At 38.5% G+C, this 16,042-nt stretch overlaps 1 protein-coding gene across 2 annotated transcripts in view; it reads right to left on the bottom strand.

The window, feature by feature from the left end:
* Stk33 (serine/threonine kinase 33) overlaps positions 1 to 16,042 on the bottom strand; it is a 151,958-nt gene that overhangs the window by 39,581 nt on the left and 96,335 nt on the right. For both annotated transcript variants that reach the window (XM_076940598.1, XM_034521583.2), the window contains exons 6-11: positions 13,732 to 13,870; positions 11,634 to 11,722; positions 9,670 to 9,757; positions 7,730 to 7,805; positions 3,461 to 3,573; positions 2,772 to 2,857 (exon numbers count right to left, since the gene is read on the bottom strand). In XM_076940598.1, coding sequence (XP_076796713.1) covers positions 2,772 to 2,857; positions 3,461 to 3,573; positions 7,730 to 7,805; positions 9,670 to 9,757; positions 11,634 to 11,722; positions 13,732 to 13,870 — 591 coding nt within the window. The remainder of the gene's footprint in view (positions 1 to 2,771; positions 2,858 to 3,460; positions 3,574 to 7,729; positions 7,806 to 9,669; positions 9,758 to 11,633; positions 11,723 to 13,731; positions 13,871 to 16,042) is intronic.

The raw sequence follows: 16,042 nt of genomic DNA on the forward strand, positions 1-16,042 counted from the left end.
GAAGGGTGAAGCAGCTAACACAGAAAATAACCATGTACTGACAGCCAGAGGAGGGCTCTTCCAACCCTGCCCTGCTGAAGCAGCCATCTCAGCTGCTTTTCTTCACATCTACCAGTCAGCTTTTGAAACCAGGGTGGCCCTTCAAGTTTATTTGAAATTCTGCTCACTTAAATGTATATAGAAAAATAATTCTTTTTCTTGGAATACTTTTAAGCTATGAACCATGCTTCAAAATGCACAATACATAGGCTAAACTACAGATGCTTTTTGTCCAATAAAGCTCTTTGAAAAGAAAATGTTACCAAGCATTAGATATTGAGAAAAACAGGCTCTGATATGAAGCAGTGAGGCTCTAGGGCACCATCTTCCCCTCTTTAGACTATTTCAAACAGAGGAACATGAATTGCAGGAAGGAAGACTTCAAGTGTTAGGAAGAAACGAGTCACGCCTTTCAGAAGTTTGTAAAATGCCAGCATTCTAAATTTCATACACTGAACTTAAGAGAGTCCAATATAGTACACATTATCTGTCACTTTTTATCCATTTGGCAAAGACTTCAGAGAGACAAATGTTAGAGGCTTGAAAATGGAGACTTCTGGAAAAATGACCAAAGCCAGAAATAAAGCTGTACTAATTAGAAAACAAATAATTAAATGGCCAAACCCGAATGTTGTGTGATGCCGGGAGGAGATAAATTCTAAGGCATACCATCTGTTTTACAACTTTTTATTTTCCTGTTCCACAAATCTACTCCGTAATTTTTACAATGATCTCACAGCTAACTCATTTGCACAATTACTTTAGGCCAGAAATAATTACAGCACAGAATCCCAGAAGAGATCAAAATAGTTACAGAAGAGGGCAGATATAATACACTCTTGATTGAAAACTAGGTTTTAGCCTTAAAAAAAAAAAAAAAAGAACTGTTATTCAAAGAAATGACTCAAATTTGTCAAAGGAAAATTAGAGAATTTAAAAACTGATACCACAATATATTTATGATACCTAAACATATCTGGGCCTCTTCTGTCTTTGCTCGTTTCCGAACTTATCTCTTTAGCCCAGTGGTTTTACGTGTCATCTACGTACTCATGATTTTCCCATTTATAACCCAGTTCCAGATCTATATCTACTCTTCTATTTGACATGTCTACTTGCCTATCACATATTGTTTCAGCATTATCATGCCTAATTCAGAGGTCTTGACTCACCATCCATGTCCCACGGGAAGAATTGACTCCTCCATAGCTGTCTGTATCTCAATAAATGAAACCACTGTTCTACCAGCTGTTAGAGCAAACTGTAGATTTCATTCATTTTTCCTCACATAGCCTTATTATTCATATAATTCATCAATATACTCCATGGTTCACATTTCCCCAGCTCCTCCAACTCTCTTTCTCTTTTTTTCTTCAGTGTTCAAGATCAAACCCGGGGTTTTGTCACACTGTGCATACCCTACTTACTCCTGAGCTACATCCACAGACCTTTCATTCATATTTCTAAAGCCTGTGTCTCACATGTATTTTTCTTTGTTTCTGTTATTGCTATGCTTTTTAGACTGCTACCACCTCTTAGAAATGGTTCCTCAATATTTACCAAATTCTCTGTCTCTAAATAATTGCCCACCTCATGGCTAGAATGACTTTTAAGAATATAACTACACAATAATTTTCAGTTCAAATATAATTGCATTTGTGTCCTTGGTGCCTAAAGTAGTACCTAGCTGATTATATACTTAATTTTTAGTGAATATTGTCAATAACTATCTCACATAGCACTAGTAACTTCTAGTATCAAGTCTCAGACTTTTCTTGAGATCTCTATGGACCTATTGACTTAGTGATTGTTCACTGAAAAGAAATCACTCAGTATGAAGTAATTCATTGCATTTTGATAATTGTAATAAGTGGGATTAGGCTTGCTTGCATATTTCAAAGTATCCTAAAGATAAAAAAATAATAATAATTTGCTTTCTGCTAAAATATCAAAGTCTGGAATGTGACTTTGTGAACTACAAGCCCTGGGGCCCTGTATGTTACTGTTGTTTATCAGCCCCGGTTTGTAGTCTAGCATGACTACTCAATCACCAGCCATCACATTTCGAGTCACCAGGAAAGAGAAAAGGCTGGGAGAATGCCTTGCCTGCTTCACTTAGAGACTGTATACTTCCTTCACATCTCATTGGATGACAATGGTGACTAACATAGAAAGCTGGGAAATAAAGACACACAACTAGATAGCAATGTTTCCAGCTAAAGATTCAATAACAGTCTCACTGAGTTCTAGCCAAAATGTCTACACCCAAGGTTTGTAGTCTAATGGTGCAACATGCAAATAAAGACTAAATATTTCAGCCCAGGTAATAAAGAACATTTGGAGACATGTTTTCCAAGGTCCCCCAAAGACTCTCGGTACCCAGAGAACTGAGTGAACTCTAACTGGTTCTAGAGCTTTACATCTGAACCTGTCCCATCTACTTCACTCTGCATCGATTTCGTAAGATTTCTCAGTTCCGTTCTACTGGACATGAAGCATCCATGACAAAGAACAAGTAAAGTTCATTTGAATCTCTATAAATACATATAAGCAACTGTGGTGACAGTCATCACCATTTGGAAATGCCCATTTCAGAAATGTGTCAAGACTCACTACTCCTTTTAAACTTGTCAGAAGATGGAGCTAATTGACGGTTTTAAGACTATAAGACCGTGTAAAATGAGTGATGTCAGAAAAAAAAGTTGTAAAAAAAAAAGTGTGTCATAACTTACTGTCAACCATTGGTTATCTAGAAGTTCCTTAGCTGTGATTCTGTGAGCAGGATCTACTTTCATGAGTTGTTTCAAAGCATTTTTTGCTGCAAATAAAGGGGAGAAAAATTTTAAATCTTATTTCACTTAACCTAAGTTAATTTACACACATCAGCTGGTCATGGTGACAAAGGCTGGTAGCCCCAGCTACTTAAGAGGCTGAGACAGGAGGATTGTTTGAATCCAAAACTTTGAGATGAGCCAAAAAATTGAGACAACTCAGAGAGAGAGATACTACAAAACAACTAACAAAAACAAGGCAAAACAAAAATTATACATTTTCCTACTTACTTAGGTTATGATTTCATAATACAAAGCATACCAAGTATTAACACACAGGCCAGATAAATAAGGTTGAATAGCTTTTATTGCTGGATAACCTGGATAAATGATCTATAGTGAAAATTGGGCTCAAAACTGCAAGTTTCCCCTTTAAGATTTTAATTGATATTTTAGTTCAGTTAAGTTTTATTTTGTTTTCTGGAAGTTTTGACCATAGATAATCACAAGTGAAGATATCACTATTTCCACAAGCAAATATTGCTTAAAGTAGATTTATGACTAACCAGACACTTGCAACAGTTTTATTAGTGAATAATTTCTTTATATTAATTGTTTGCTTTGGTAAATAAAAACAAGTCCATACTCACCAGAATCACTTACAGAATCCCAGACTGGATCTTCAAATTGTAGCTCTCCCTTCTTTATTAATTCAAAGAGCTTTTCTTCTGAATTTGCCATGAAGGGTGGCTCTCCACACAGTCTAAACAAAAGCAGTCATCTCGTTCAAACGTTTTCAATGTAAGACTATCCCAAATCAACTTTCTATAGGACTTGGAGCAGTGATGCTTTGTAGGTAAGTAACAGATGGGAAGGAGAGAGGACTTGCTCTCTGAAAGTAGAAGAAATGGTACCACCCAGGCTCAGAGCTGGTCTCCTCTCAATGATGAGAGAAATGGCACAGTAGAGAAAGTACAGGCCTATGCACTGAGGCCTCAACTCTGCAAATGCCCCAAGGTTTCCGCAGGTTGGGGAGATACTAGAATTAAGGGGTTTACAGGGCAGGAAGGCGTGAGAAGGTGAATGCACAGTAACAGTGGCATGAGAAAGGAGAAATGGCCACTTAAAGTCCATACTGTACACCGGGTTATGGAAGCACATGGGTTATCAGAGACTGCCAAAACTCATCAGAGTTTGATGGCCAGGCAAGAGTTTTGTCTGTGGTAAACACTATATCAAATGTTAGTAATGGTAACAATAAAAGAATAACCCTGGAAAATTCTGCAGGTTCTGAGCCAAAGCTGAAAGGGATTAAAACAGGCACAAGTCTTCAGCAGTAGTATTCAGAAGAAGAACGTCAGGAGAAAATCATAGTAAGAGAAGGTGGATGCTGAGTAACCACAAGGTCAGTGCCAGTACAACCCAAGCACTCTGGTTGACGCAAGCAAGGCCCGTCTGCATCTGTAACACAGGATCTGCTAACTTCTTTTAAACAGAGCTTGGGGGAAGTCAACCAAGCTGATTCCATTAGCAGATCTAGGCCAGAACTGTAACAGTAACTTCTGAATTGAGTTCAGCGCCTCAGAATCTGTTCTCAGTTACCATAATCATCATCATCATCTAAGGACAACCCTAAAGACAAACAACAGCTATGCCCAGGGACACCCCAGCAGGAGGTGACACAGCAAAAGCCATGCTGCCTGTCAAGGACTCAACCCCCAGGCACATCCCTTCCACCTTCACTAAAAACCAAAGGGCATTCATTCCTCTATAACACCTGCCAAGGTGTGCTCCATTCCCAGTCTAAGAACATCTGAGTCTTTTACACTTCATGTTTTCATTAACTTTATTCAGTTGTATTTTCTAAGCTTTATTCTAAAATATCCAATTGTGAACATTTTCTGACCAAGCTAAATTTCAGTATTTTTCATGACAGTGAAAATGAAGGCACTTTCCCAGCAGTGAGGGCCTTAGGCTGGGGCAGAGAGCCTCTTCCTGCAAGAGCTTCTTGGTGGCAGATCAGTAGTTGTCAAGCTGGTGTACAAATTCTTACTTTTATACTTTTTATTTCTCAAGCTCATTCTGACACTTCTTTCTTCTTACTTCCTTTATTATTGCTTAGTCTTAAAATGAAATTTTAAAGGCCATAGGACACAAGAAGAAAATAACCAGGGAAATGGCTGTGTGGACAATTACTATCTATTATAACAAGTACAGGCCAGCGAAGGCTCAGCTCATTGAGCCTGTTATCAAGCAGTGATATGCATGGCTCCCAATTTCTTAGTGGCTTCTGCATGCAACTATAGCTTAAGGGCTACATTTTAAATTTTCCACTTTTTCCTGTCCTTTGCAATTTTATTTACGCAAAATGTATCTAATGGTTGGTCAATCAGCAGCATATGGAACTTTATGACAGCAATTTCCTAGCACATCCAGAAAAGGGAAGCCATGACATGAAAAATGCCTCTTAAAGCTTTCTATTATTTTCTGTTGCATTCATAGGAATCAGGACAGCAGAGGGCAGGAACCATAAAGAGTATTTATTTATGTTAATTTTACCTTGAGAATGTATGTTATCATTGTCCAATTAAGTAGAAATGAATCCAAGTTAACTGATAAACAAGGAAATAGCCCTCATGGAGAAGGTAATGTGCTGCGCTCAGGGTGAGGGGAAGTATCTATAGTGCCACAGGGTTCAAACAGATTAATGAGTAGGCACTGGTGAGCTAAGTGAGAATCTTCTGTGAAGAAAGGAAGATGCCTTTACAATGATGTGCAGCTACACTCTGGAGCAGAAATGTTCAAATTAGATATTTAAGAAAGAGGGGAAAATGAAAGGTATGTAATACACTTGGCTTTCCTTAAAAGCAAATTCAAAAAGTAGCAAACACCATATGGATTTTGTAATGATTCATTACGCAGATTAATATGGACTTTTATTGTGTAGACACTCTTAAAAGTATGAAAGATTTATTTAAATAGTTACATTTTAATTAAAGATGAAACTCTGGATGTTTGCACCATGATTCTAATCAGCATAAAACAATGATCAAAGCTTTATGAATCCATTCATACTTCATGCTGTCTAAGCAATGATGCATGTGGACCAACCGTCTTCCATTTCACACAACTGTGAAAATGTTACTACACTGATGTTAGTGTTTAGATATGATATGGGAGAGACGGTGCACAGCGAAATCTCCAACACAACCATAAAACTAATGTTGCATCAACATAAAAGTGTTCAGATTCACTGAAAGACGAGACCGGTGGTCACTAACTTTTCAGAACACCTCTTAGACAATTCACTTAATTCAATTTAACATGTGTATTAAGCACTGAATATGGGCTGACTGTTGTATCAGATGCCAGAGAAGGATGAGCAATGGTGCCAGAAGATGGATAATTTGAACTTGCACAGAACTTAAAACAAAGAAACAGATAAGACAGAATATTATATTATCATGCAACTTGGTTTTTAAAAGTGTTATTTATGCATCATAATGAGTGCTACCAAAGCTACACACGTACAAGCAAACCTTACTGTTTAAATATTTCTATATTAGTATTGCTATTGTTGCACTGAGACAGGGTCTCATGTAGCCCAGCCTAGCCTAGACCAGACTATGTAGCCAAGGGTAACCTTAAAATTCTGATCCTCCTGCCTCCACTTCCCTAGAGCTGAAATTGCAGGCATGAACCACCACACTTGGTATATATAATGCTGGAGATCAAACCAGGAATTCCAGTGTGCTGGGCAGGCACTTTACCAACTAAACTAACATCCCAGCCATATTGAGTGTGAGTGTGTGTGAGTGTGTGTGTGTGTGTATGTGTGTGTGCTATTTTGTATGATGCCTTAAATCCTATGTGGAACACAGGAAAGTTTATACATAATAAATGAATTTTGGCTGTAATAAGGTAGGAGTTAGGAAAATAGAAAGCTTTAGAGTTTGGCCCACCTGGGAGAGAGGTTCAAAGAAGAAAAGGGTAAGCACTCATGACACGCACATGTGTGCATGCACACACACACAAACACACACACAGCATTCAACATAGAGTGTGCGTGATAAAGAGTAGTCGAGAGTCATCACAGAAAAAGGTAAGTACATGAAAACACACACAGAGCCCAAGACTGGAAAAACAAGCTAGGGTTAGTAGTAAATGATTTGCTAAGTCACACCATGTCAAATATTCTGATAACTTTTTAGAGCAAGGAGTAATCATCAGAAGGCTTTAGTCCAGAAAGAGTCTGATACAGACAAACAACCCTGAGAGAGCCGTGTGAACAGCAGACAAAGTGGAGGATGAACAGAAGCAGGAAAACCATCCAGAAAGATGAACAGATAGGGAAGAAGAGAGGTGAAGATGTTCTCACCAGGAACAGGTGAGAGCACTTCACAGGCAAACGTGTCAGCACCTAGGATTTGACTGAATCCTGAGAGTGAGAGGGAAGGACAAGCAAGAATTGTGGAGGCTTCCAAGATGCTGTGGGGACTGAGAAACACAACACACTCTTAATCCTAAAGCAGCCTCTACCTGACTGCACCAGTCCCCACTGTGCCAGCAGCTCTAGGGGCAGGTGGCCCCACTTCCCTAGTCCTGATGGGCTGCAGATGATGCTCTAAGCTGCAACAAGAGACCAGGGAGAACAGATTTTCGCTTAGCTCAGATCATGTGGGACACTGTTGCATTTGTAGATTAGTACAAAGCAAAACTGAACAATGTGAATGTATAAATTAAGCAAATACTTAGGAGGTGATGCTGAGACCTAGTGAGAGGGCACTCAGGATGCAGCTTGGTTGGATTCTAAATGACTCCTTTAAAAATAGATTGCTTAGTTTTAATTTAAAATCTACGTCAATCTACAGCCAGAGACTTCACTTTTATTTACATTGGGCATTCAGGAAGCTACTTACAAAATGTACATTATGACACCTATGCTCCAAATGTCACACTGCTGGCTGTAGTCATGGGCATTGATGACCTCTGGTGCTGCCAAATAAGCAGAAATAAAATAATATTAATAATACAATAAATTACTTTTAAATGCTTAAACACAAAGCATGAAAAATGTGCTGATGTGTTTTGTAATTTATTCCTCTGGAGGGAAGAAAAGAGCCAACAGCAGATGCTGAATGAATAATGTACAGGCCTTCCAACTGATGTCACCAACTCCTCACTCCTATCAATTAGCTCCTAATGGGACAATGGCAGAAACTGCTTTACTAAATGTGCAGTTCTCTATTCCTATGAAATAATTGATTTTTACAAAGATAGTAGAGTTATAGTAGAAGACAATAATATCTTAGACTCTCCCCAAAAAAGAAGGAAACACACAACTTTGCTAAATATTATTTAAATCAAGGCAAATGTGTCCAAATCTGAACTCAAATAAAAGCTATTACTGTGATTTATAAACCACTTCAGCAGAATACTGATGTTAATGATTATAATTTCATAGCACTATAATGACAGAATATACATTATTTCCCACGTTTCTAAGTAAGAAAACTGAAATATAAAGCACACTTGCCTAAGACTAGGGCGAAAGACTAATGAGTACAGCACAGGATGAGGAACCAAGTATGTGGGACTCAATTCTGCGCTCTCTGCTTAACAAAGGTGTTCACAACATGGCGCTTGCTTTAAAGATGAAGTTTTAGGGTTTTGCTTTATAGTTGCTATGGAAAAACTGTGTGCTTATCAAGAGAACACTTCCAGTCTCTCCATGAACACACTGGCCATGTGCTTGCATACTTGCATGCACGTATGCACACCACACACACACACACACACACACACACACTTTTATAACAACTACTAAAAGCAAATGGAATTTTAATTTTCCCAGCCTCTATGATTAAAAGGAATGGAAACAACAAAAAGAAGCCAAAACATACACAGGAGAACTCTAATAGTTCACAAGTTGAACAATTTGTCTTCAAATAATTGAAAATTTACAGTATTCCTCTTTTAGCAATTATTGTGTGTCCTTGCAGTCTTCAATTGCACATAAGGCGTTAAATACAGAACCATCAAAGGGCAAGTTGCTCCATGGCTGTGTTTATATCAAGAAGGCAAATTCCAAGTTCAGATTCAACGCAGGCTGCTGCACATTACTGCTGCTCCACAAAGCAGGGACCTAGGACTCCTGGCCTCCACTTTTCAGAGTCTTCTTAATTATCAGGGGCATTTCAACTTGCACTGTCATCCTGGCCCTCAGGGAGGCACAAGCCAGAGTATCTGTGCCAAGGAGCCATTTAGGAAGTCAGCAAAGCTCCACAACCATCTGTCTTCCCTCTTGTTCTCTCGCTTGTTATCAGTGTAGACAACTAATAAGCAGGCATAAAGCTCAGGGTGCTGGATATATTTTCCCCATGCAACTACAGACCAGATGTCTTTTGCCAATGGGAGGATATGAACAGAATCTAAAGTAGCCTTTTCCCTTGTAAGATAGAACAATTTAAAAACTTTATGCATCAAGTAGGCAAAAAAAGAGCAATGAACAAAGTATACTTTTCAGCAATAAAAACAGATAAACTACTGATACAACAACAGCATGACAAAATAGCAAAACCGTTCCGTGGAACAGAAGATACAAATGAGCACACAGCGTATAATAAGGCACAGCTGAGTTTGGTGATGGAGAGCACTGGGAATTATTGAGAATGAGAGAGAAAATGGTGGAAAGAAACAGGATAATGAAAGTGTCATGGTCTCACTGGCATGGTGAGTCTATGAATCAGAGCTCACTGGGGAGCCTATGGCAATCCTCCTGTCTCAGCCTCCCAGGTGATGGAATCACGGACTACCAAGCCCTTCAGGAGTTCTAGCTTTTTTTAATCTCCTCACTTACCCATATAGATAGGAGTACCACATGTAGTCTGCATCATGCTTTCACTCCTGGAGCCATGCTTCTGCACGGCCAAGCCAAAATCAGTTACCTAAAAACAGACACACGGCTCAGTCATCCACTGACATCTGTCTACTTCCTGGTGACAGTCTTTTCCTTTTATTACCAATAAAAGACTTGACTTGCCCTCTCTGCCCATCCTCTCTGGGTGGAGAGGAAACTTGATACAGAGAACTCATGATGTTGACTGTTCATGCCTTTTATTAACTTCTTGATAAAGATTTTTATAAGTTCTTTCATTGCAAAATACAGCCTAGCCTTGGAATGTGTTCTCAATTTTTCTGTTAATAGAGTTATGGTCCTTTGAAAGCACTGTTTAAATGCAAATAATTATCCTATCAACACTCACTAATATGTATAACTAGTAAATATAAAATATGTATAACTAGTAAATACTTGGCTTTCATTATTATTATTTTCTTTGTGAGTCAGAGTATACTAATTAAAATATTACTACACTATTTAAAAGTAAGCAAATTAGCAAGGAGAAAAAAAGGCCCACTTCAACATGGCTTGGCCACAGATGGGCTGAAGGCCTTTGCTGCAACTCAGTCCCCTGCTCCACTCTAAAGCTCAGTAATTACACCTTCAGTTATTAAATATTTTGCATTTTGTATCCTCGGTTGTCTTTCAAAATGGAATGCCTTTGGACCCAAAGCAGAAACATAGGCTCATTTATGTATCATACAAGCAAAGCACAGGTTCTTTGTTCACACTAAATGCAAAATTGTCAGTACCTTACAAAGTATAAGGAAAGGCTCTTAATTAATATATGAGATTGCCAAATTACATTCTGCTCATCTCTCTCTCTCTCTCTCTCTCTCTCTCTCTCTCTCTCTCTCTCTCTCTCTCTCTTTCTCTCTCTCCTTTCTTTGACACAGGGTCTCACTCTGTAGCTCAGATGACCTAAACTCACAATGTTTGCCTTAAACTCATAGCAAGCTTCCTGTTTTGGCCTCTCATGTGCTGGGAATACAAGTGTGCATCAGCATGCCTTGAATCAATTATTCCAGAGGTTTCCATAAATATCTCGTTTGGCATATAAGATCTATATTTCTCCACACAACATGTCTACAAATACAAAATATATTAAAGCCTTCATGATCAAGTTCCATTATTTAGAGAGCACTGAGTCACTTGTTTACCAAAAGTTAACTGAGCATATTCTGTTTCAGGCACTCCTGCACAATCTAACAAGGAATAAAATGGCCGAAATTCCTGCCTGCGTGGAGTCTACAGCAGAACAAGAAAGAGCATTCACCGAGGGACAGCAGCAATGTTGCTGAGACTGTTTATACTGCATACAGATTTAGTTTCAGCAACAGCAACTTACAGACACATTTGAGTCTAAAGTTAACACTTGCACACATTTTGAAAGCAGCCACTATTAAAGGGCTAAGTAATAAATAATGTATTCTATCATTTATTCGACATTAAGGAACACTTAGTTTGAATAAAATCTTCAAGAATAAACACTTGGCACATTAATTGTGGTTAAGACATAAATATTAATACTCAGGAAAAATTTCAATGAGAAATTCAGACTGTAGCATTAATTTAGTATCAAAAGCACAGCCAAGGTGTTTTTCTCTAATTCTGTAACACATTTACATCAAATTACCAGACATAATTTTGAAATTAATTAGAATTCAGAGCATCTGTTTGCTTGCTATTAACTAATGCTTTAGATCTATCCAAAGGAGTATGCATTTTGAAAAACACATTGGATAGCATCACTTAGCTCATGAAATTACTTTCATCAGTTACAACTTCTTTTGTAAACTCTTTAACTTCTTAGCACAAATGGTTTAGATTTAAAAGTCACCAAAATGTGTTTAAGATGGTCTGCAGCTACTTTGTTGCCAGTCAATTTCAGGAAATACTTAGTACTATCTCTAGGCTCTTACCTTTATGTTTAAGTTCATTTCATTGTTATCATCTATAAAGCTGCTTTTCACCATTATGTTTTCCAGCTTTAGATCTCTGTGCACTATATCTACCAAGAAAACAAAGACAAGCAAGGTGAGCAACAGAAGGGTCGAGAGGACACAAACAGGGCAGACAAATGAGGAAAGGCCATGGGAAGCTTTCCTCTTCTGCTTTTACTTTCTTCTCTGCATCTCTATCAGAAGTCATTTTCTCATCTCTGCATGTCCCTGTTGTGCCAACCTAGTGTCTTAGCCTGGTGAGTGCAGAAAGGGATCTACAGGAGTAGATATTCCCGGGAGAGTGAAGGCAATCTGGGTCACACCACAGGCCCAGGAAGGTTTTCTGTATCTTTAGGTTTCTAAAGGCTTATGTATAATGTTACCATCAGCATAGACATTTTAACACATTGCAACTTGTCTACATGTGCATTAATTGTGTTTTTCTAAAATATCAGCATATATTTTCTGACTGTTCATAGGTTAAAATAAAAAAATACAGATCTTAAAACACAAACACCTAGCTGAACAGGTCAGAATTGAAGTGATATTTCTATGTGCATTAAAATAATGTATCAAACATTCCTCTGCAAATAACTGGCTGAGTTCACAGCTACAATAAACATTTCTCAAGTTGTAGAAAGTTAAGTGTATAATATCTAGAAAATGCAACTGAACTAGACCTGAACTGACAATTGCAGCTAATCACTTACTGTTCTCATATGTGATCCCCAGGCTTTGTCTTGTAACTCATCGATTCTGTTACTCTACCAGTCTCTACTTATATATACCATACCATTTTAATTAATGTATTTTTATCATATGTTTTATCCTTGATGAGTAAAATCACCCTAATACCCCACATATTTATCTTGATTATTATCACCCTTTTTGGAATAATTAAAATCTCAGCCAAAAATGCTGTTAGGATTTTATAGAATTATACTGGGGAAGGGGAGGAATGTACCACCTGACAAGGGAGAGCTGACAAAGGCATGGTCTTCAGCCTTGGCAAGCTTTTCTCACCTACAATCATTCTCTTTTGTTTGAGTCTATATCCCTCAAATCGAATCCTGACATACACTTGTGCTCCTGCACCTTACACAACTCTCCATTAAGAAACTGCGGCACAAGCTCTTCTCCATCCTGCTTCTCCCACTAGCCTATGACCCTGGAGGTTCAGGGGCCTTGATTCTTAATTCTTTCATGTTTGTAACTCTCTGGATGAGCACAATGCAGTAGGTGCTGAAGAAACTGAGATCTCAGAGCCCATTGCTGACCTCTGTGGAATGAGTGCTTTCTCATCTGTGAAGTAGGAATGTTCTAAAGTCACACCTAAGAACCTGAGAGGGGAGAAGAGTATGGAAAAAAGTGGCAGCTGGAGACAGCAAGGCTGTTAGAATAAGTAGACTTCTTTTTAAATGTTTTTTTTTTTTTTTAAGAATTGGCAAATTATCCCATATGACAATTATACCTTAGTGGATAGTATTACTATACACTTGTCAAAACCAATTGGATAAAAAAAAAAATACTAGTAAAAATCCTAATGTAAAATATACAGTTTAGGAGATCATAATGTGAGTCTCCTGCACATGTGGCACCAGGGTGTATGCTGGAAACTTCTGCTTCTTCTGTTTTGAACCCAAGCTACTCTAAAACTGAAGCCTACTATTTGACAAGGGTAGACACATACACTTTTATGACATTGGCATACTGAAGCCTACTATTTGACAAGGCTAGAACACATACACTTTTAATGACATTAGTATACAAATATTTTAGGAAAATTCACTTTGATCTACCTACTTTAATTTTGATCGTATTAGCCAATTTTAAACTTCTAAAATAAGAATGGTCATGACTGTTTGCTTTTCGTGGACAGTGTGGTTTTATGACTGCATTGTTGCTAATTAAAACATCCATAAATACAATTAAGAGGGACAATGTGAGAAATGTACTTGTTCTCCTCTTACATTACCAAGCTCTACCAATGTGATTATGAGTCCTAAGAACCATCCCACGTAAACAACAGTGATATCTTCCTGTATGGAGATGGTGGTGAACACAGTCCTTTTCTTACCCTTGTTATGAAGATATGCGATGGCTGATGCAAGACTTTGAATTATCAGCCTTGTCTCATTCTCTGAAAAGTGCCCTTTTTGATCCAGAACTTCTTTGAGTTCTCCATCCTCACAAAGCTCCATCACAAGGTACATTTTCTGACATTACAGATTTAAAAGACAGAACAAGAGAAAGTTATAAAGTTATGTGTCAGATATCAAAAGTATGATTACAATATTAATTTGTTAATGTGAGGATGTCTTATCTACTATATATAAGCTATTGTCCTGAATACAAGAGGAGCAGAGGGGCAAGCAATATAGTGCTAACCTCAGGAAGCTCAGCAGATTTACAATATCATGTGATATATAACAGCTAACATGCCATGGGTCTGTGGAAGAGAGTCAGCCTCTTTATAAAAATGCTCACTGAGAAGAGTTCAGACTAAACCTGTGAGCAGTCATTCTGGGCAGGGAAAGTGGAGAAAAATCAGGTGGAGCTGGTGACCAGCGTACAAAGCCCCTAAAGTCTGGAACAGAGCAGCATTAAAATAACACGTAGATCTGCATTAACAATACTGGAAGCTCTGGGGTGGAAAGAGGATATGGTGAAGGGTGAAGCTAGAGAGGGAAAGGTTGGAACAAGTTTGTACAGAGTCTTGGATAACAAGCTCAAGACTGTGGCCTTCCCAAGCCCCTTATAAAACAAGGCATTGGAGGTGTTTAAATCAGAGTTTTGAGGTGGGAGCTGTATAATGTCGATTTTGCATTTTTAGGTGAACACTACAATATGAATGTACATCAGGACTCAGCAAAAGTTTTCTATAAAGACCAAACCTAAGAGTAAACACCCACAGTCTCTGTGGGTGACGTGGTCTCTTTTACAACAGTACAGTCAGCAGCTGCCTTGACATCAGCACGAACAGTCCAATGCTATACTTACAGACGTAGGAAGCTGAATTTGGTGTAATTTTAATGTTATGAAATATTAGTCTTTTAAATATTGTTGTTTGTTTGGAAATGTAGAAAACTTCATTTATTGGTCCTAAGAAACAGGCAGAAGGCCAGGGTGAGGTCACAGGCTGTACATCTTACCAGGGGGCATCTGGGAGGCACAGGCTCTACACATGAAGGGAAGTGGGCTCTCAGTTACTTTTCCGGTTGTGATAAACTATCCTGGAAAAGGTAACTTAAGGGGCTCACAGTTCAAGGTACAGTCTATTATGATGGGAAAGCCACCACAGCAGAAGCTTGAGCTAACTGACCACATTGCATCCACAGCCAAGAAGCAGACGACAATGAGAGCTAGTACCCAGCGAGCTTCTCTTTTTAAAATGATTTTAAAATCTTAAAGTTGTTGCGTGTATGCGCATGTAAGCATGTGCATGTTTCTGTATGCCCAGCATACCTATGGAGATCAGAGGACAAGTTCTTGGTTCTCTTCTACCATGTAGATCCAACTCATGTCATTAGTCTTGGATGCAAGCACCCTGCCCACCAAGCCTTCTCACTAACCCCAACTTTCTCCTTTTTATTTGGTCTGGTACCCCAGCCCATAAAATAATGTTGCCCATAGTGGGTGGGTGGGTCTTCCCACTTCATTTAACCTAGTTAAGATAATTCCTCATAGGCATGACCAAAAGCTCATTTAATCTAGATAATCCCTGACAAGTGTGCCTAGAGGTTTGTCTTCTCAATGAGTCTAGACTCTATCAGGTTTATAATATTAACTGTCACAGGAAGGAGAAAAATAATAAGAAGTGCCAAGAATAGACACCAGGACTCAGTGAATGGGTACAGTGACGAGGAGGCAGGGATGAAATGCCTCCTTGTGTCTGTTGTTCCTTTTGAGGCATAGTAAGATGTCTTTAGACATCCCACAGTAAAGCCACTTACTCAGTCAAAGATGTCTACTCAACTAAAAGGCATGCCTTTTTTATGAGCCCTGTCATCAGACACAATTACCCTCCATGTTTCCATTCTAACATATGTTCTAGAGTCTTGTTGCTCTGAAGACTTGGAGGTCTGATTCTGTTCTTGTAATAGCTGCTAATACAACTTCTGTATTCAGGCAGTATACATTAAAGCAGGAAGAGAGGTAAATATCTTTCTTCTTAGACCCAAATTCTGATTCACTGAATTTCAGGCTGCTTTGGGTTTTAAAGTGTCTGAAACGTCTGACAAATAAGCTTTTGAGCTGGGTCATACTTTTTTTTTTCATTGACAGCGCTACAGGGTGGCTGGGAACATGAAATGGTAAGTGGTGTACTTAGAAGGGGAAGTTGCATTGGCAGTAGTTATGATACAAATTGACATCAATTTTAAAATGCA

This window comes from Arvicanthis niloticus, chromosome 1 (genome assembly GCF_011762505.2).
Source record: "Arvicanthis niloticus isolate mArvNil1 chromosome 1, mArvNil1.pat.X, whole genome shotgun sequence".
NCBI classification, from domain to species: domain Eukaryota; kingdom Metazoa; phylum Chordata; class Mammalia; order Rodentia; family Muridae; genus Arvicanthis; species Arvicanthis niloticus.